Source organism: Dasypus novemcinctus, chromosome 23, assembly GCF_030445035.2.
Source record: "Dasypus novemcinctus isolate mDasNov1 chromosome 23, mDasNov1.1.hap2, whole genome shotgun sequence".
NCBI lineage: Eukaryota > Metazoa > Chordata > Mammalia > Cingulata > Dasypodidae > Dasypus > Dasypus novemcinctus.
In genome coordinates, this window is record NC_080695.1 from 38,936,238 (window position 1) to 38,958,409 (window position 22,172).

Sequence of the window (22,172 nt, forward strand, 5' to 3'; positions counted from 1 at the left end):
TAATTAATTATTTTTAATGTTACATTAAAAAAATATGAGGTCCCTCTATACCCCACCCCCCCCCTCACCCCACTCCTCCCATAACCACAACCTCCTCCATCATCATGGGACATTCATTGCACTTGGTGAATACATCTCTGAGCACCGCTGCACCTCATGGGTCAATGGTCCACATTAGAGTTTACACTCTCCCCCAGTCCACCCAGTGGGCCATGGGAGGACATACAATGTCCAGAAACTGTCCCTGCAGTACCACCCAGGACACCTCCAAGTCCTGAAAATGCCCCCACATCACATCTCTTCTTCCCATTCCCACCCTCAGCAGCTACCATGGCCACTTTCTCTATCTGAGTGCTACATTTACTTTCATTACTAATCACACTAGTTCCAGAATAGAGTATCAGTAAGTCCACTCTAATCTATACTCTATTCCTCCATTCTGTGGACCCTGGGATGGTTATGTCCACCCCACCTCTGTATCGAGAGGGTGCTTCTATTCCATTTGGATGATGGATGCAATCCTCCTGTTTGCAGTTGTAGGCACTCTTAGCGAGACTGAATTTAAAGTCCCACTGAACAGTAGACTGAAGTTGATGGAAGATTCTGGTCCCCACCAAACCAGGCTCGGTATCCGAGTAGGGTCTGTGGGTGGGGGCACTATCTAAAGGATAGAGTGGAGGGATGTTGAACATATTTAAGAACCAGTGCGGCCCAGCTCCCCTCTCAGGACACCCCCCCCCATCACAACCGTGACCAAGAAGCAGACTGTAACCGCAAGCAAGACCTATGATCCCCGCATCCTGCTGGGAGAAGCTGTGGAAGGAGGACACTGCGAATCCAACAGCAGGATTGACACTGGGAGGTGAATGGGACCGTGGGAGAAGGACCTGCCAGTGCGACCTGCTGCTTTCCTGCCTACAAAGGACTGAGCATGTCAACCTGACACCCCGGGGGTCCTGCAGGGCATAAGCTAGCTTTGTCTTCCTGCCCGAGGCCACCACCAATTATAGGCGCAGTGAGGCAAGCTGGCCTCCCGCCAGCACAGGAGAAGGGATTTCAGAACCTCTCTCGGATCTAACGTATCAGAGAAGCTAAAGGACCCCCATCCAGGAAGCAGCACAGCTTGGAAATAAAGTCAAGATTTAAATTCTTACTCTCTGGGAGGCCTTAGACAATAGTGTCAGAACCTCTCTCAGGCTCAGTGCGCTCATCCAGAAAGCGGGAATCATAGTGGCACCTACCTGGCTGGGTCATCCTGACGATGAAATGAGCTAACGGCACAGGGGAAGTCCTCAGAGCAGAACCTGGCTTAGAGTCAGCCCTCCGTAATGGGAGTAGCTGTTCTTATCCAAGATGGGAGGAACGGTCCAGGAATTAAATCAGAAACAAGTGAGCGGGAGGGAGGTGAGACACAAAAGTTTCAGAGCGTGGGCCTTTGAACTCTGGCCCAAAGGAGAGTTGCCTTTGTTTTCCGTTAGTCGCCCGCGATAAGCCAAGATGGGTCTGCAGCAGGAACGCACCCGCGCTCTCAGCCAGCAGCCCCCTCCCAGCAGCTGGTCCCACCCAGCTACAGTGGGGCTGGAGTTGTTTGAAACGAGTGATCTGTGCTTGAGAGGCAACGTCGGCTGCCACTTCCCCGCCGAGATGAAAGAAAACCAAACCGGGCGCTGAATGACACTGCGGACCAGACCTTGCACACACCAGTCTTTTAATTTTCTATAATCATCTGAAACGCGCCAGTCTCCACAACACCTCCTGATGCCGCTTCTTAAAATCCGCCCACCTCTTACAGAACACCACGGGTTTTTGGAAACTCAAGTGAGCTTTGCTTCCACCTCCAGATGAGAGGTCCACTGCAGCTGTGTGACACAGGGCAGGCTGGTGGAGGGACAGAGGTGCCCGGGATGAAGCACTGAGGAAGGCCGTGGGAAACAGCTTTGCCGGTGCTTTTTGAGGAGGCAAAGTGCCACCAGTGCCCCCTTTCCTGAGCTCTGACTTCCCGAGCCTAAGGCCAAAGGCATCCTAGGAATTTCCAGAAATAATTTCATCCCAGCCTCCAAAAAGATTGAACCAGTAGGCTGAAGTCTGCTCTGCTGTGTCATCATCAAATGGATGACTAACTTATACCATGCATTTTTTTATCTCAACTCCCCCAAAGCCCATAGAAACTTAAAATAAGAAAAGCCACCACCTCCATCCCCTAAAAAAGGAATATTTTGAAAGGTTAACTGATACCTTCACAGGCATTCATTCAGCTGACACCTAAGGAAATGGAAGGCATCTGGAAGATGTACTTAAAAATTGATTTAATGTTGAGTCATATTAAATGTTTTAATTCCAAGCAATGCAATGCCCACCAAAACAGCACTTAGTCCCAGCAATCAGGAAGGAGTATTGGCTTCTGTTGAGGAATTCAGATATTTCAACTCTGCTCAATATCTAAGAAGGAGAAATCCAATGAGCATTAAGCTGGAGCAGAAGGCGGACCCAGCCTGGGCTGAAAGGGCGCTGTATTCAGCACCCACCTCTCTCTGGAGCGGGCAGTACCTTGTACATGGTGTCCTCACCTGCTGGCAGAAAATGCCCTCCCATATTGTCTTTGTCTCCAAGTTAGGGGGAAAAAATATAAAGGAGGCTAAAAGGGGGCAAAGAATGACTCCCTGCTAAGGAGACAGGAGAACTTAACTTGTAAGATCATTTTTAATAATTATTTTTCCCTTTGGTGCCTTTTAATCTTCAAAGTCCCTGGTCTCCCTGCCCTAGTTGAGGCTCTGGATCCAGGTAGGGGTTTCCCACAGCTGCGTGGCTCATGAGAAAGGGGCTGTGCTCACCGAAGAGACTTCAGCACTAGAACCAGCAGAGAGCAGCCAAGCCAAAGACCCCCGGAGAAGGGCGCTCCTAAAACAAAACACAGCCAAGAGCGCATGTGAGGCCTGGCAGCCCAGAGGGTGGGGGCACCACGCCCAACTCCCCGAATCTACCTTAAGGACCATCTCTCTGAAGCTTACCTGCCTCATCTTCTAAATGGGAATAGCGACCCCAAGCAGTGGGGTGGTGAAAATTAAATGAGCTTGGACGAATACACGCGTACCAGACTTCCCTCAGTCCTAAAAGTCACCTGGGAACCTTGTCAAACATGAAAACACCAGGCCCCTTCCCTCGAGATTCTGGATCTGCAAGCCTGAGATTGGGAATCTGAAGTTTAAGCATCATCCCCAGGAGATTCTGATAATTAGCAAATACAGCAGATGAGGGGGTAAGGGCGTGGCCCACAGAAAGTGTTCGCCCCACAGGAGCCCCTGCTCAGGGCTTGGGCTCAGGGCTTGTGCGGTATATGGAAAGAAAGAGGCTTCTAGGGTCTCGCCTGCTGAGGACCTGCAGGCAACGCCTTTTTAAAGAGCCCTCATCACTTTCCTACAGGGTGGTTCAAAGGAAAACCAGTATAGCCTCTATGCAGGGGGCTTGGCAACATCCATCAAAATACAAATACACATACCCTACGACCCTGCAATCCCACTTCGAAGAGTTTAGTCCGAAAGACATACTTGTACAGGGGCCAGTTGTACAAGGTCATTTACTGCAGCATTATTTGTCACAGCAAAACAATAGAAACAACTGAAATATCCATCTAGAGAGATCTGGTTAAATACAGTTATGGCGAAGCCATAAAACTGACAACTGCATAGCAACTGTGTATGGAAATGGAAATGTCTTCAAGGTATATTGTTAGGTGAAAAATGCAAGGTGCCGAGCAAGGCGTATAATAAGCTTTTGTAAAAGCAGGGAGCTAATCTACATGTGATTTGCTTATATATGCAAAGATCTCTGGACCAATACACAAGAAGCTGGCAACATGGGCTGCTTCTGGGAAAGGGCAGAGGGGGCAGGGGAGGGAGGGAGACATTTCCTGTGTGCTTTTTCAGGCCGTTTATATTTTGCACCATGTGCATGTATTATCTATTCACACAAAATACGATGACATTTCAAAATAATTTTTAAATGCATGCATATTATACTCCAGTAAAAAAAAGTTCTTAAAATAATAATCATCAATCAAAGGGCACAGCTCCTTTCGAAAGTGCCACCTCCAGCCACTTGTGGGTGCAAAATTGAGTATCCCCCCAATTCTCCACCCCCAAGGGAGGGCTCTGAACAATTAGGCACCAAGCTCTCTCCCCTCCGGGTTAGCACCCTCCACCAGCCACTGTCCCCCTGGCTAAGTGTGTCTTATCCTCATCTCAGGCCTCAGTGTAGACACCACTTCCTGTAGGAGATTTCCATGACACTCCCTCTCCTGCCAAGCCGAGGTCAGATGTGCCTTCCGTGCATTCTCCCATCACAGCACCCATCCTCCTGCCATGTGGGTGCCTGAGAGCTCAGAGGACCAGAGCTGCATCTGACCTGCTCACAGCTTTGTCACCAGTCTCAGATGGTGTCTGGCACAAAGACGGAGCTCACTAACCACAGAAAGAGGCACAAGGAGGTGGGAGAGTGAGAACGAAGGAGGGAGGGAGTAAGAAAGGAAGGCAGGAACAAAGGAGAGGAGCCCAGGGCCAAATGCCACCTCCTCAAGGAGGCATTCCCTGACTGCCCTATGTCGCCTTCCTCCCCTGGGTCTTATCGGATTTGAAATCCTCATTTACTGGACTGTGAGCTCTAGAAGGCAGGGGCCTGAATCGTCTAGCTCACCTTTGTACTCGCTACAAAGCCAGTCCCTAGCTTAGGGTTGGCCCAAAGGAGGTACCAATATTGGTTGAATTAAACCTGCACAGGGAGCAGGAGGGAGGATGCAAAGAAGCCGCTGGAGTGAATTTAGTCCTCAGAGATTCTCATTCGAATGGTTCTTCGTGGGGCCATGAGAACTGGCATTTTTTTAAAGCTCCCCCAGGTGACTTTAAGATGCAGCCAGGATTAAGAACGAACGATTTTGTAAGCGAGGTAGGGACCGGCTTTTTCTGAGTGAAGAATTCCCCAAGGACTGACAGAGACCCGGCCCAGATTCCTAGAACCCTTCCTGCGCCAGGCCCCGCAGGATGGACCTAGGGACAAGGCAGGGGGGACGGGCCAAGGAAAGGCTCTGCTCACCTTGGGGAGAACCGGCGGAGGGGGTCAGGGAGGGGCTGGGGCTCGGGGGCGCGTCCAGCCAGGCGCGGGGTTTGGCGCCATCTAGCGCCCGCTGGAGGCTCTGCAGCTGCAACACGCTGAGCTGCCGGCGCTGAGCGTCGGTCACCGCCGCGGCATTCTCCGGGCCCAAGGAGGCGATCTGCTCCGGGGACAGCTCCTGCAGGAAGGCAGGGGGACAGGCCCTTAGGGGCGACCCTCCGGGGTTTCCTAAACCTCGACCAGGAGCCCAGGGCCGCACAACTTTGCCGTACTCATGTACCCTTTACGTTCCCCTTTAGTATCTCTGCTTAAAAAGCCGCTCACTCTTTTCATGATCAAAATAAACTTGCTCTAAAATGGAAGACTAATAAATGGAAATTTTCAAAACTGGAAAACCAGCAAGACTTACCATAAATAACTTAAAAAAAAAAAAGGAGGGATTTTAAAAGTATTATAGAGTGTTGAAAACATTTAATCCTGAACAGATATCCTCCTTGAGGCAATCAGAGGCATTAAAAGAGAGTTGGAAAGGGAGACATTATTTTCTGTGTGATTTAATGTTGTTTAATGCAATGCAAGGTACATCCCAATGTCTCCAGCCACCACCCCCCCTCCCCCCCCGCACCTGAGCAAACACTGGTGTGAATAGGAAAACACAGGCTTAATGACCACAGACCTGAATCTGAGCCCCAGCTCTGCCACATGTTAGCTGTGTGGCCTTGGGCAAGTTACAAAGCCTCTCTGGGCTTTTGCACTAGATGTCAGGTGGCACAGAAAGCCCATCTCCTGTGCCAACTCCGACCCTTCGTCATGGCTGCCTGGACACCAGGCCAATGAGTCCTGGTAGGGCTCAGTGGAAGAACAGGCTGTCAGGCACCCAGGAAGGGGGGTTCTGCTGTGCACCCCATGTCTTTGAAGACTCTGGCCAAGGTGTTTTGTGAAGTTGCTTCCAGCTCAAAGGACCCAGTGCCTAGTTCCAGCGGGACTGGAGTGAGATGGGATGGCAGGGTTCTGCTTTTGTGGGGGGACCTCGAAAGCCATTTCCAGGATTCTGGGAAAAGTAGTTAGGTTCCCTCACCCTTTCCTCTCCTCTTGTCACCCTCATCTCTGGTGCCCAGGTAGGTGCTTTCCTGGACTCTGTTGCCTCCTTAGAACCCTTCCTTCCTCCCCTCCCCCAGGACGTAGCACAAGCTCCTGAACACGGCAATGGGCTGGCAAGCCCTGGACCCTGCCTACCTCACCCCTCCCCTGTAGCACGCTTCACTCCAGGAGAATGAGCATCAATATCTGCAGCCCCCCAGGAGACCGCACCGACGCCAGGCACTTATTTCTGCCTGGAACACTGTTCCTCCCTCTCCAACTAGCTAAGCCGGCCTTCAGAACGCGGCACCACCTCCCAGCCCCTCACCACACACACGCCGCACACACGGCACAGGTGCTCCTCTGGCTGACACCAACCGTAATGCAGAGGGGACTCAAACAATGATCTATTCTTCAGATGTTGCTGACTCATTATCCACAGGCCACAGTGAATCTACAGACCTACACTGTGTTTTAAAAAGTAAATTCATATTGGTTTGTATCATTTAACTATCAAGAGATTTCACATAAAAGTCAAATTTTCTGGCTTCTTCTGAAAACTAAAATAAAACAATCCAGCAATCCTGGGCCCATGCTGTCGTATAGCACTAACACGTTAGGTATGAGAAGCAGCCGCCCCCTTTAGACAGGGCTCCCCAGTTCACCTCGGGTCCTACCTTGCCCACTTCACTTCTTTCCGTCCCTTTCAGGGCCCAGAAGGCACTGTTATAACCCCTTCACCACAGCCTCCCCAGCACCTGGCCTGGAGCCAGCCACAATGTGGTGGTCAAGAGGAATTTCAGGAGTAGGAAAAGAAGTACCTGAATGCAGAAGCAGCTGCAGTCTGCTTTCCAGACGACACGAGCTGCCTGCCCCGTGCAGACTGTCCCAGAGTGGGAAGCAGGTCTCCGTTCAATGGCCTTGAGTGAGGGCTGACTTATCCCTCCCAAAGTAGCTATTGTGTCCGCCTGTCTGGGAGCTCTCCTGGGTGCTGAAGTGGTTCAAAGTGTGCTGTCTTGAAATGAACCAGTGATGTGGCATCATGGGAGTTTGCCTAGCCTGATTTGTAGGCCTTATCTAGTAATGATAGACAGAACATGTTCCCAAGTTACCCAGTAAACAGAGATTCAAGAGTCACTTCCTCCTCATCAGAGCAGGCTGTCCCCAGCAAACACTCTACAAGTCCTTGTATGTGTACAGAAATCAATGATCTCTCACTGGATACCCTGCTTTCCAAACTACAGTTGATGAAATTCCATCATTTCCATTTTTCCATAACAGTTTGTCAGCTTTCTTATTGTGGCTTTTTCTTAATAGTTTTCTTTAAATCAACTAAAAACTTTTTACTTTTTTTTATTGAAAAGGAAATGCTATATACAGGTCAACAATCCCTCATCTGCAATCTGTAGTCCAAAAAGTTTGCAAACTGAAAGCAGTTTCCTAAGCTTAAGGCAAACTTATTTGCCAGAAAACCCTGACCTGAATTGATGTGTGGCTATTTATAATCTCTATTTATTCCAATTAGTGTAACTTGTCATAGATTTCTCCGTGGAAATATTAATGTGTTTGCTTACAAGGTGCTTCCCCAGACACTTCTGGGGGTGTTAAGTTACATATAGTATATGCACAGAGTGACCTTTTTAGAATCTGAATTATGGAACACATCCATCCTCAAAGGTTTCAGATAAGGGACTATGAACTTGTCACACCACTCTAAATAGAAAATCAGCACCAATTGCTATAAAGAGAAGACAACCAAAATTAAAATTAAAATTTAAGGAAAGTTTTCTCTCGAACATCTAAAAGACCTGCTCACTGTTAGCACACAAATCACCTATCAGCAGAAGCCCTGGCTGCAAGCCCTAGAATCCAAGGCCTGTCACCTGCTTCCCACTGTGATTTGAAATGGGGTCAATCTTACTTTTCTCCTTGAAGAACTGAGTACCTACTTTGAATATCTCATCAGGAAGGCATTTTACTGCTGATGGCTGGAAATATGGCATCAAATCCTTGTCAAGCGCTCGGAGTTCTTCCTTAGTTAATCCAGCTGGGGGGGAAAGGAACCATGAGGGTTTAGTTCACACCACTGGAACTCCTTTTGTTTTATTAATGGTGCAGCATAATGTACAGACCTGTGTGTTCTGGGCGAACATCATCTGGGCCCTGAAAAATCACACTGGGGAATCAAGTTCCTTAATCAACTCAGGAAAAAAAAATATGAGTCTCAGTGGCCCTGATTAGCCTCCTGCAATGAAATGTAGGACCAGAAGAAGCTTCACTTTACACACTATACACAATTTCAGATTGAGTATAGACCTATTTAGGGGTCAATTAAATCACAATCTAAAGCAGTTTTTTTTTTTTTTTCAAACTTCAGTATACACAAGAATCACTAGAGGAGCTTCTTTGAAAAGCAGACTAGCAGACTCTACCCTCAGCAACTTCAAGTCATGAAATCTAGGTTCTACGGAAGTAGGATTCTACACATGGCCAAGGATTATGTTATTTTTGTTCCCTCATTTAAGGTTGGAAAAATAAAGAAAGGCATCTCAGGTGCCTCTTACCTGCAATGGTCCCGAGCTCCTGCAGGACGGCGCTGGTCCACTCAGCAGGATCCCCAAACGCCACTTCTGCCTTCCTCTTAAACTCAGCCAAGACAGGTGTGTTGCAGAGCAGAGTCCCAATTCTAGCTACCACCACCCTGGTTAAAACAGAGATATAGTGTGAGCCTGAGGGACTCTCAAGCCAAAAGAGATGTGCAGAAGGTAAGCTCAGCACCAAGAAAAGATCCAGCTAATACAACTCCCTATTGTGGCCCAGAAAGGTAGCAAAGCATCAGGAAGTGGAGAACATCTTGCTGGCTGGCTGAATGAATGAATGAATGATGAATGAATGAATGAATGAATGACTCACTTTCTACTTTACACACTACTGTTTTGGTTACCTGAATTCCGAGACCTTTATAAGTGGGATTTCGGTGATGCTCATGGCACATAGGGTTGCACCAAGTCCTACCAGATGAAAGCTCTTCAGATCTTGGATATTATAGCCTGAATCCTCCAGGAACCCTTGCAAAATGGATTTAGCCTATAAAAAAAAGAGGAAGGCTAGAAAAGGAACTATCCAGAGATGGCCAAGACTCCAAGTCTGGAGGGGATAACAAAGCTATTGCAGTAGCCTCCTGGATGAGCTCCCACCCTCACCTCCTGTATGCACTCCCCACCCCAAAATATGCTGGCCACCACATCCAGTTTAATGTCCCTAGGTGCTGCTTCAACTGAGTATGTCCCCTGCTCTATGGAGGTGTTATCTTTAGGCAGTGAAGCTCTTGCATCTTTCACCAACATTAAAGGAACTTATATCCTTACCTGTGTCTACTGGCTTATTTCCCTTAGTCATTCATGTCCTCTACAGTTCGAACCTTCAAGTTCTTCTGCATCAGGATCCAAACTTTCCAACACCTTTTTTTTTTTTTTTTTCATTTTTTATTTGATCTTTTTTTATTTTGTGTGGGGTTTCTTTTGTTTTTTAATTTTATATTTTATTTTTTCCCAACATCTTTTTCCACAACTTTCCAGCAAAAACCTTATAGTTTTCCGTTTCCAATGCCTTTGCTCAAATCGATCCCTCCACCTGAAATACTCTTCCTGCATTCAACTGTTAAAATCCAACTATCTTCTAATTTTTTTCAAACAGTACTTTCTTCATGAAGTCTTCCCTGACCATCTCAGCCAGAAAGCTTTTTTTCCCTCTAAGATCCTATGGAATGTGTTTTCCCTCCACTCTTCACTTCCAAAGAGTAGTACTTTAAAATGTGCTGGTGTCACAAACCACACAAGCATCTCTCCAATGAGCTTTGATTTAGAAGGGCTGATGTGTAAGGTCCCTGTAATTCTGGCAGAGTGGCCATTCATTGTTCATGACTTTCCCTGGGTGTTTTTGTTTCCTTGGCTGCCCAAGCATATATCATGCAATGGGGTAGCTTAAACAATGGGAATTTATTAGCTCAGGGTTTTGAGGCTAAGAGAAAGTCCAAACCAAGTCACCATCATGGCAATGCTCTCTTCCTGATGGCTGGCATTCTGGAACTGGCTGCCAGAATTACTGGTCCTTGGCTCTTCTGGCACATGGCAATGTACGTGGCAGCCTCTCTGGCCTCTCAGTTCTCTTCTGATTTCACTAAATTTTAGCTTCTTGCGTCCCTTGGCTTTTTCTCTGTCTGAGTTTCATTCTGTTTATAAAGGATTCCAGTAATAGGACTGAGACCCATCCTGGGGCCCATCTTAACTGAAGTAAACTCATCAAAAAGACCTATTTACAATAGGTCCATACCCACAGGAATGGATTAAACTTAAGAACATGTTTCTCTGGAATATATCATTTCAAACCATGACACTGGAGAAGCACCCTCCTGCACTATTAATTCATGTGGTTTTCTTGGCACTAAGTTCATCCTGGTTTCCAGCGATGATGATGTAAGCCAGACACGGCCAATCAAGTCATCATTTAGCCTGGCCAGAGTTATTGGTTCTGCAATTGGGCATGTGATACAGTTAGAGACAGCCAAGACTTTAGCTGGAGAAATTAGGTTAGCAATTCTCTGGACCTGAACTTGAAAGATTATACATCTGGATCTACTAGAAGCCACCACATGGAGAGAGCCTGCCTCTGAATTAACACAAAGAAATGCAGAGTCAAAAAAAAAAAAATGGTGAAAGATTAATGATAACATTGTTGAAGCACCTGGAGCCAGCCATACCTGAACTCTACAATTGAACTTTTCAGTTACAGGAGTCAATAAATTCTTTTTCTTGTTCACTTTGATTTGGTCTTTTGCCACTTGTAATTATTTTAAGCCCTGACTAAGACATTTAAGCTTCATCCGTCCTACCATTTTGGATTTAAGGAAGAATCTAAACCAATTCTTTGGGGAAGACCCGTATAATAAGGTCTGGGTCCTTCAGAAGATTACAGGAAGGTAAGAAGAGCTCATGAGACAAAGATGGTGAGAAGACATACAAGGATGAACATCTCCTGAGTGGGACTGAAGATCAGAGGGATACAGTGAATCTTCCTGTAGCAGTTTGGTATTATTTATGAATTCCAAAAGTAGATATTGGATTATGTTTGTAAACTGGTCTGTCCCTCAGGGCATATTAGATTATATTGGATTCAGAGGTTTCACTTTTCCTTGATTAAATAATGATTAAGGCTTTGATTGGGCCACATAAGTAGGATGTTAAGTCCCCACCAAGGGGGCAGGGACTCACAGAGAAACCGCACGGCAGAGAAGGGAGTTTGGAGTTTTAATGCTGAAGCCCAGGAAGTAAGCACACAGAATTGCGGAGAGAAGGCTCAGCATGGCAGAGGCCCCGAGAGAGAGACCAGTCATTCTCCCGAGTGTCTACAGCTGGCCTTGTGGAGATAGCAGAGCACCTGAGCCCAGAGAGAGGCAAGCCCCAGGAAGAGAGGAACCCAGGAAGCCTGAACCCTTACAAACGTCAGCAGCCATCTTGCTCCAACATGTGGCAAAAGGCTGGTGAGGGAAGTAACTTATGCTTTATGGCCTGGTAACTGTAAGTTTCTACCCCAAATAAATACCTTTATAAAAGCCAGCAGATTTCTGGTATTTTGCTTCGGCACTCCCTTCAATATTAGTCCAACCCCATCATACAATATGGGTCATTACAGTGTTGAGAGAAAGATAAAATTGGGAATGACTGTTCTATTAGTCAACCAAAGGGGTGCTGATGCAAAATACCAGAAATTGGTTGGTTTTTATAACAGGTGTTTATTTGGGGTGGGAGTTTACAGATACCAGGCCATGAAGCATAAGTTATTTCCCTCACCGAAGTCTATTTCCACATGCTGGAGCAAGATGGCTACTGATGTCTGTGAGGGCAGGCTTCCTGGGTTCCTCTCTTCCCAGGTCTTGCTTCTTCCTGGGCTCAGGGTTCCTCTCTTCCTGGGGTTTGTTTCTGTTTCCTCTGTGAGCTTACTTCCCAGGGCTCCAGCTTATGGCTTCAGCATCAAACTCCAACATCAAACTCTTTAACATCAAAACCCCTCACATCAAAACCTCCAACTCTGTCCTTTGCCATGTCTTTTATCTGTGAGTCCCCACCCCTTGGTGGGGACCCTAATGACATGGCCTAATGACACGGCCCAATCAAAGCCCTAATCATAAATTAATCATGCCCAGGTACAGACCAAATTACAAACATAATCCAATAACTATTTTTGGAATTCATAACCATATCAAACTGCTACAATTGTGAAATGTTGCAAAGGGATTCTACTTTTCATATGGCTGTTATCTTCCCATCCCTCAGGTCTGTTTAAATGCTACTCCTCAGAGAGGACTATGCAGACTCCCCCATCTCATTAAAGCCCCTCTTCACCATCTCCATGAGCACCTGATCCATTTTCTGATTACCACTTATCACAGTATTTTTAAATTTTTCACTTCAATCACTCAATTTTTGTCTCTTTTCCAAAGCAGATGCCCTGAAAACAAGGACCATGTTTAGGTCGTTCACCCTTCCCAGCACATAACACAATGCCTTGTACATAGGAGGGGTCCAATAAGTGCTTTTTGAACAAATGAATGAAATGAATGTCTGAGTGGATAATCTATAGAAGACATAGGCAATGGATAGTCCTTTGGAATGGCATCATATTTTTGCTTTCCCATAATTGACTGGCTTCAGGGAGATTTCTCATATTTGTGCACATCTGATTGGTCATTGTCTTCATTAAGTTGCCCTCAATGATTACAAAGCTCACAGCCACTGCAAGTGAGTTTCAGTAATACCAAACTTTGACTTAAATATCTTTACTCAAACAGGAATGTACATCTACAATTATAAGAGTTAGTATTTATTGAATGCTTACTATGGGCCTGCACTATTTTGACCACTTTTCACATACTATTTCATTCACTCCACACAACAATCTTAGGAGGTAAGGATGTTATTATTCCTAGTTCACAGATGAAGAAACTAAAGCATAGAGACTAGTTAAGTGACTAGGCCAAGATTACACAGCTAGTAAATAATGGTTCCAAGATTAAAAACCAGGCAGTCTGACCCTAGAGACTATACTTTTAGCCAGTGAAGAAGTTGGGGGGCAGTTAGGGGGAAGGATATTCAATTTAGCTTTTGAATTTTTCTTAAGTCTTCACAATCAGGTTTTGCTAGTTTGGTCTTAGCAATTTGTGCTTCCCAACTATCAGGCTTGCTTATTTTAAAATGTAAGTGCAAAAATACAATTCAAATAAAATTATTTTGAAGATGTGGTATTAAATTGTCCTTGCCACTGGGAATCGAAAGATGCAAGCTCAGCCTGCAAAGCAATAAGTCAAAATACACTTTCTTGAATGACTGGACCGGCATAAATGTAATGATTCCAAGACAATTAATACCAACACTTCTAGGCAATATTAAATGCTGAGAAATGAATACCTGTAAGATTTCAATCTCTCTGTCATCCCTCTGGCTTCTATAATAGTTTTTCCCCTTATATTACATTTTAAGCTGAACTACTTGTTAATGTACTTCCGCCAGGTCTGACTATTAATCTAGAAGTGTGCGTTTAAGGTTGATTGGGAGCTAAAGTTGAGGAACTGACTGCAAACGATATATGCAAATGTTAGGTTTTCATATCCTCTTCAAACATATTGATAAATTTCACTGCCATCCATGGGAATTAAAATTGGTGCAAAGGGAAAGCGATACCCTAGTTTCTAAGTTGGATAGATTTTTCTGTTTTCTCGCAGACTGCAAATAGAATGGTTTTAATATCAGTAGTAAGATAGAGAGCTTCTCAAACCAGCCAAACCAGTTTTAGAATCACAGAACCATAGAATTATGGAAAGCTGGAACAGAAAGAACCTCATATTGCCAGGTCTAACCCTCTCTTCTTGCAAATGAGGAAACTTAACCCAGAGAGAGGGAGTATGATGACGACTACGATGAAGATGAAAACTACAGAATGAAGATGATAATGATGATGATGATGACGACGACAATGAGAACATTTAATGAGTATAAACTATGTACCAGACATTGTGCAAACGTTTGCATGTTTAGCTCATTTACTCCTCATGACTGGGACCTCCATCTTGCCCAACTCCAGGGAGCATCACACTGTGTTTTACTTGCATGGTACAACCAAGAGTTATGCAAGACGGCAACCCTGATCACAAAAATCTCATGAGAGTAGACGTACTGGTTTTACCTGCATTCATTCTCCCACAGTAACACCAAGTTTCCTTTGGGGAACCATCCTATATTAGTTTCCTATTGTTGCTGTAATAAATTACCACAAACTCAGTATCTTAAAACAACACAAATTTATTCTCTTACAGTTCTAGAAGTTGGAAGGCCTAAAACGGGTTGGCAAAATGGTGTTCCTTCTGAAGACTCAAGAAGAGAATCCATTTCTTCGACTTATTCTGCTTCTAGTATCTGCCTACATTCCTTGGCTAGTGGACCTATCTTCCATCTTCAAAGCAAGCAGTGTAGCATATTTGGGTCTTTCTCTCTCTGCCTCTCTCCTTCTGCCATTGCATCACCTCTGTATCTATTATCCTCCTGCCTCCCTCTTATAATGTGATGACATTCGGCCCACCTGCATAATCCAGGATAATCTCCCCATCTCAATAGCCTCAGTTTAATCACATCTTCAAAGTCCCTTCTCCCATATAAAGTATCATACCCTCAGGTTCTAAGGATTAAGGTGTGGATGTCTAATGGGTATATTATTCAGCTTCTATATACCCATTCCCCACTCTCAGCTCATGTGGACATGGTGTGACAAACTCCATTCTATGATGATGCCTGGCTAAGCAACATGCTGACCAGAGTGATTGTTCAGAGGTGGGCAATTACATGAATTAAATGATCGGAGTTGTATCAGTCAGGATTCTCCGGAGAAACAGAACCAATAGGGTAAGTATGTCTGTGTGTGTGTGTGTCTGTGTGTGTGTGTGTGTGTATACAAAGATTTATTTTAAGGCATTGCCTCACATAGTTGTGGAGGCTGGTATATCCAAAATCTGTAGAGAAGGTTGGCAGGCCAGGAACTTAGACAAGTGTTGATGTGATAGTCTTGAGGCAGAATTTTCTCTTCTCTGGGAAGCCTCAGTTTCTTTGCTCTTAAGGACTTCAAGTGATTGGATAAGGTCCACCTACATTATCTCATTTATTTAAATTCAGTGAATTATAGATGCTGCTCACATCTACAAAATACCATCACAGTAACATCTAGGCTAGTGTTTGACCAAACAACTGGATGCCAAGTTATCACATAAAATTAATCATCACAGGAGTCAATGCTGGGACTTTTTAAAAACCTAATGAGAAAGGAGCACTTTTTAAATGGGATTGCTAATTAGATCATATGCAAGTCTGGTACTGAAAATGACCATGGAGGAAGAGCTGCCTGTAATGAAGATAAACAAAGGAGCCAAGTCTTCACTTTCCAACAGTACAATAACACCCTAAGCTTCTCTTTCAATTCTGGGGAGAACTGCTTCAGCCCATGAGAGATTAACTGACACAGGAAATTTCCCTCCCACCATAAACAACTAGAAAACTGAACAAAATATATGAAATAACTGTATCCAGACAATGAACAACAGTAAGCACAGGATAGTAATGGTGAAAGAAGGAAAACAAGGGGCCTTAAAATTGCCCTGACTCACTGCCTAAAGGCAGTTTCTAAATCACAAGGCAGAAAGGGAACCCAAGTAAGCCAGTGGGTTAGCTGAGTTGAGGACACAGAGAGCCAAGTTCAGAGGAGCAAGAGCACGTAGAATTTGTGGGGCAGAATACTGGAAAAGAGGAAACTACATGAGAGAGAGCTCCAGATATCTGCAGAGAGATCTTCTTGGGTCTTTGCTGAGTACTGACCCAAGCATGCAAGGGGTGAAAACTCCACATGGACAGGAATGTAACTATAAAAAAGCAGTAGGCTAAACAATTCTCAGAGCTTGCATGGAGCTGGAAATAGTTTGCATTCTCACCAGCAAAACTGGAGAGCTCTTTAAATACTTGGAGCGTTAAGTAGATTCTCAGAAGAATCATGTCTTAGTAATGGTGGTAAATTAACTACCGATTAAAGGCTACTCTGAATTTACCTAATAACGATCAAATTGTGAAAGTAATTTAAAGGTGGGTCAGAATAAAGCCTAATATTCTTTAAAGGAATATAACTAAATCTAGCACTCAACAACATAAAATTTACAATGTCCAAAATCTAATAAAAATTAACAGATTTGCAAATATGTAGAAAAATATGTTCCATAGCTAAGAGAAAAGTCAGCCATTAGAAATACTCGTTAATGATGGTGATGATAGGATTAGCAGCAAGGATTTTAAAGCAGCTATGAAAAATATTATAAATATGTTCAAGGATATAAAGGAAAATATAAACAAAACTAAGAGAGAAATAGAATATTCAAAAGATCAAGCAACATCTGCTTACTTGCCCTGGGGTCCATTCTGTCTGTTGACTTAAGGAAGCCACGGTGTCGATGGAGCTGAGATCCAGCTGCTCCAGCTCACCCTCATTGAGAGCCAGCGCAATACGCCCCAGAGAGACAATATGGTGCTCTCTCCAGTAAGAAGGCATGTCCCAAACCTTCAGGTGAAAAGAAGCCAGATCAGACTGAACATCAGTAACAACATTTGGAATAGACATAGAGTAATTCTCCTTAATATAAAAGCTCTTTTACAAATCAATAAGTAAAAGATGATGACTTTTGCGGAAATGCAGACAAAAGATATGAACAAGAAATTCACAAAAGAAGTAATAAACATATAGGAAAAGGTTCAATCTCTCATAATTAAAGAAACATAACATGTTGGTTCATCATATTGGCAAAGAGTAAAAAGGATTTTTTATGGTATTAGAAAAATACAGGGTAAAGGATAGTCTCATTTGATGCTGTTGAGAATATAAATTGGTTCATGCTTTTTAGGGGGCAATTTGGCTATATGTATCAAAAGCTTTAAAATATTTATACTCTTTGACCCTGAAATTCCAACACTGAGAATTTAGCCTAAGGAAATAATGAGACAAGTATCCAAAGATATATGTACAAATATGTACCTTAAGACATTTTTTAAAAATACAAACAATATAAAGATCTAACAATTGACTGGATAAATAAAGACAAGCCATAAGTTAAATATTATATGACTATTTAAAATAATGATATAGGGAAACGGACTTTGGCCCAGTGGTTAGGGCGTCCGTCTACCATATGGGAGGTCCGTGGTTCAAACCCCGGGCCTCCTTGACCCGTGTGGAGCTGGCCATGCGCAGTGCTGATGCACGCAAGGAGTGCCATGCCACGCAAGGGTGACCCCCGCGTGGGGGAGCCCCACGCACAAGGAGTGCGCCCGTGAGGAAAGCCGCCCAGCGTGAAAAGAAAGTGCAGCCTGCCCAGGAATGGCGCCGCTCACACTTCCCATGCCGCTGAAGACAACAGAAGCGGACAAAGAAACAAGACGCAGCAAATGGACACCAAGAACAGACAACCAGGGGAGGGGGGGAAATTAAATAAATAAATAAATCTTTAAAAAAATAAATAAATAAAATAATGATATAGATTTATACTTCTGATATGGAAAAATATGTACTCTGTACTATTGGGTGTAGAAAGCAGGTTTTAGAATACAGAGATGAGTTTTTTTTGACACACATATACATATGAATATATATTAAATAAATAAATGTACTTTACACATGTACACAGAAGTCTGGGTAGCTATATACCAAAAAATATAAAATATTAACAAATTAATCTCTGGGTAAAAGATTGTGACTGCTTTTCTTCTTTATTATTTTTTGATTTTTCTAAAATAAACTTGGATTACTTATGTAAAAAACTGAGTTATAAATATAATTTTAAGAGTTATAAATGTGGGAAGTGGATGAGTCTCCTGGCTACATATGGGAGGTTCAGGGTTCAATTCCCAAGGCCTCCTGATGAAGACAAGCCAGCCCGCACAGCAAGCTGGCCCGAGCGGAGAGCTGGCCCACATGGAGTGCTGGCCCATGCAGGAGGGCTAGACTGTGCAGGAGTGCTGGCAGCAATGGCAAGCAGGCCCCAGTGGAGAGCTGGCGCAGCAAGATGACGCAACAAAAAGAGACACAGACGAGAGACAATAAGAGACACAGCCGACCAGGGAGCTGAGGTGGTACAAGAGATTGAGCTCCCAGGGCCACAGAAAGAAAAGACAAGCAGACACAGAAGAACGCACAGAGAATCACACAGAGAGCAGACAACAGGGAGTGGGGGTGGGGCAGAGATGATAAATAATTTAAAAAATCCTTAAAAATAAAAAAAGAGTTATAAATGTAACTTTATGATACTTAATTTTTTAACCCCACAACAGGTAGGATATTAAAACAAGTCACTAAAAGAGACCTTTTTAAAGGTGGCAGACTACTTCCAGTCCTCTTTTCACCCCCTTCTTCTATGTTTTCAGATGAATTTGCCATAGATTCTGAGAATGCCTGCTGCAAGCAACAGTTGGGGTTCTCCAAGTGGAGGAAAGAAAGGCACAATCCTTGGAAACTGTCTCTGTCAAGTGACATCAGAATATCAGAGAATGTGATAGCCATTGAGTGCCCAAGCACATGGCATTCTGTCCTCTACCATAGCCCACAGAGGGAAGAGCTAGAGGTGTCCATGTTTCTTGGATGAGGAAACCACAACTACAGCACTAAGCTGATGCAGTGACATTTTTAACAAGATAACATATGTGAAAACTTAAATTGGGGGTTTGCCCCCTCTGTTTATTGCCTCCTCCACTTCCCACATGGGGCCTTTACCTGTATTGCCTTCTCCTTCAGGGCCATCAGTTGAGGCCAGTTGAAACCACTGACGCCCCCCAGGAGCTCCACGTTCCTGATGAACGTGTCTTCTTCCATGCAGAATAAGTCCTCCGTGGTCCAGCAGGCATTGGCCTCAGCCAACTTGAGGATGTCATCAGAAGAGGGAGCTGTAACTCCATGGCAGCCTGAAGGATGGGGAGATGCCGGGAAGGGGTAGAGGAAAGAAAATTTCAGGAAATTTTAGTCCGGTTCTTTACTGAAATGAATAATAGTCTTCTCCAGTAGAGTTTCTTCCCAAGAGGCAGTATAGCTTAAAAGTGAGAGCAGGGACTCAAGGACCAGTTTGAATCCCACTCTGCTATCTCTTGCTAATAAGCTAGAAAAAAAATTGTGGAAATTTAAACTTTTTGCACATCCACACGTACACGAGAGGAAGTTTGCTATGTTACAACTGGACTGCAAACCCCTCAAGGGTAGCAGGAGCTGGTGATGAGCAGCCCTTGCTTTAGATTGAATCCAAAGCTATTTAACTGCTTTGTACCTCAGTTTCCTCATCAATATGATGGAGATAAAAATTACCTCATAGGACTGTTGTGAGAACTAACTGAAATTATATATTTAAGCACTTAGAACAGTGCCAGGCATACAACAAGCACTCAGTAAATGTTACCATTATTATTATTATTTATGTTATCTGCCTGGTCCCTCTATGCATTTGAGTTTGTAACCTAGAGTTAAGGGTTCCAGAATCATGAGGAAGGAGTACTCTCACCTAATTGAAAGGGTGATTTTCCTCCCATTAAAAATCACAGTGAGGGCTGTGGCTTTCCTATTCCAGGAGAGAGGAGAGATGGGCCCATTGCATTTTTGTTAGCAACAGGAGAAACCCATCCCTTTGAATAACTTGAGCCTTACCTGGTTAAAGTAATCACCCATAACATGCAAATGAGCTATTGTCTTGGCTAGTCCAGATTTGCCCAAACTGGAAGAAAACCCCAGGCTCCTGGTCTTAAGAGAAATCTTGGATTTTTTGTCTTAGCAGCTCACCATTACAGCTGCTGACAGTCTCACCACCACCACCAAGATCCAAGCATTTCCCTAGCCAGTGACCACAGCCCTCTCACTGCACCTTTAATGGAAATTCACTTGGCTCCCATCAAGAGGTGAAACTAGACCAGATCAAGGGCACCAAGTGTGGTCCTCAAAGATTTTTATCCCAACCAGCATGGAAGGGAGAAAAGATCCATCCCTCCTAGACTCCCACCCCACTCTACAATAAAAACAGGATCCAGTGATAACACGGTTTAATAGAAGAGTAGGTACTTGGTCTTCTGTCTACCATATCCCCAGGGCTTAAATAGGGCCTAGCACATAGTAGGTGTTTGACAAATATTTTCTGAATGAATGAACACATACAAAACTCAACAAAAATAAAACCAAGTTGTAATTCTGCTAATTCATTAATTATTATAAACACAGTAGCAATGAATACCCAGAATCAACCTCAGGAGACTCTGAATTATGGCCCTGATAACAGAGCTTCCTTCCTCCCCACAGAGTGTGGGAAGTCTTACTTTTGCATATCCACATGCACACAGTAGGAGTATTGCAATATCACAACTGAACTAGTAGGCCTTTGACGGCAGTCAGAGCTGGTGGTGAAAACCACCGGCTTTGGGTACAAATCCATATTCTGCCGCTTACTAACAGTGTGACTTTGGCCAAGTCGCTTAATCTCTCTAAATCACAGTTTCCTTCACCAAGAAACTGGGAGAAATCATAATGCCCTCCTCCAAGGACAGAGGTGGGGATAAGACAATGCAAGGAGAGACAATTCTCCACAACTCCTCATCCCATGCAGAGTAAAGCCCAAGTCCTCATGGTTTCCTTTATTAGCCCTCTGGGACTGGCCTTGCTCTCCATTCCAGCCTGTCACTTCCCACTCCTCTCCTGCTCCAATCATATTTCACTCTGCCTGGAAGCATCCACATGGCCTACTCCCACACAGAGACTTTTGTCTGTTTTGTTCACACAGGCAGTGCCCAACAAATATTTGTTGATGAATGAAAACAAGCACTGACTGTCAATTATGATGACAATTCTTATTGGACCTGATTAACTTGGTGTTCTCATGCCTGGCACAGGTCTGCACTTGGTCAGTGCATGGTATGATAATGAAAATAGCTAAGGGTTACTGAGCATTTCCTGCATGCCAGGCACTGCTGTAAACACTTTTATGGGTTTAAACCTATTAATCTTCACCATGACTCAATGAAGTAGGGACTTTTATTATCACCTTTTTACAGAGGATGAAAACTGAGGCACAGAGAGGCTAATAGTTTGCCCAAAGGCGCAGAGCCCATAAGCAACAGACCCAGGATTCAGATTCCAGCCCCTCTGACCCCTGGCCCCAGCACAGCAATATTTAACCACTTAGCTATTTTGTCCTTCTAAGTCGGTCCTCGGGAAAGTTTCATAGCACATGCTCACCTCTCAGCTACAGTAAGGAGTGCAAGACACGATTTCAAATCCCTTTTCAAAGGTATAATTCTTTGGCCTGTTAAATTCTGTCATTCTTAGGCTTTGCAGATATTTAATCTGGTTCCCCTGGAAAGAGGCCCATCGATACCAGGAACTTCGCCCAAAACACTGATACCCTGGCATGGGTTTAGGTACCCCAGAACCACTCACCAGGGCTGGTGTCATAGCTGCGGCTCTCATCACTACTGTTCCGGACAGATTCAAAGACGGCCCAGAGGAACTCTTTAGGGAGTGGGGTCCCAGCCATCTTGGAAGCTATTTGTTGAAGGCTATCTGGGAACTGTGTGGAGGAGAGGAGGTGAAAAATGAAAGAGGAGTAAAAAAATAAGGAAAGTGCATGGTGAAATAGTTTAATCAAAGTTTAAACCGTGACATCACTTACTGCCTTTGTGGGGTTTTTTTCTTTTCAGCAGTTTCCCAAATAAATTTAATCCCTAGCCCAACTAACTTGGTCTCTACAAAGATTCATGTGAAATAATGCTCAACCTCAAAAAAATAATTCAATATATGCTAAATAACACAAGGGTACATCATTTTTCAACCATTAGATTGTCACAAATAAAATAGCAATTAATACCTAATGCTGGCCACGATGTGGG

The 22,172-nt window shown here is 44.2% G+C and overlaps 1 protein-coding gene across 1 annotated transcript in view; it reads right to left on the bottom strand.

The window, feature by feature from the left end:
* Window positions 1-1,691: 1,691 nt before the first annotated feature.
* Window positions 1,692-22,172, bottom strand: part of OTOA (otoancorin) — a 75,014-nt gene continuing 54,533 nt past the window's right edge. The window contains exons 23-30 of the mRNA XM_071211249.1: window positions 21,724-21,853; window positions 19,030-19,217; window positions 16,672-16,827; window positions 9,128-9,270; window positions 8,748-8,884; window positions 8,133-8,230; window positions 5,086-5,281; window positions 1,692-2,898 (exon numbers count right to left, since the gene is read on the bottom strand). Coding sequence (XP_071067350.1) covers window positions 2,828-2,898; window positions 5,086-5,281; window positions 8,133-8,230; window positions 8,748-8,884; window positions 9,128-9,270; window positions 16,672-16,827; window positions 19,030-19,217; window positions 21,724-21,853 — 1,119 coding nt within the window. The 3' untranslated portion in view covers window positions 1,692-2,827. The remainder of the gene's footprint in view (window positions 2,899-5,085; window positions 5,282-8,132; window positions 8,231-8,747; window positions 8,885-9,127; window positions 9,271-16,671; window positions 16,828-19,029; window positions 19,218-21,723; window positions 21,854-22,172) is intronic.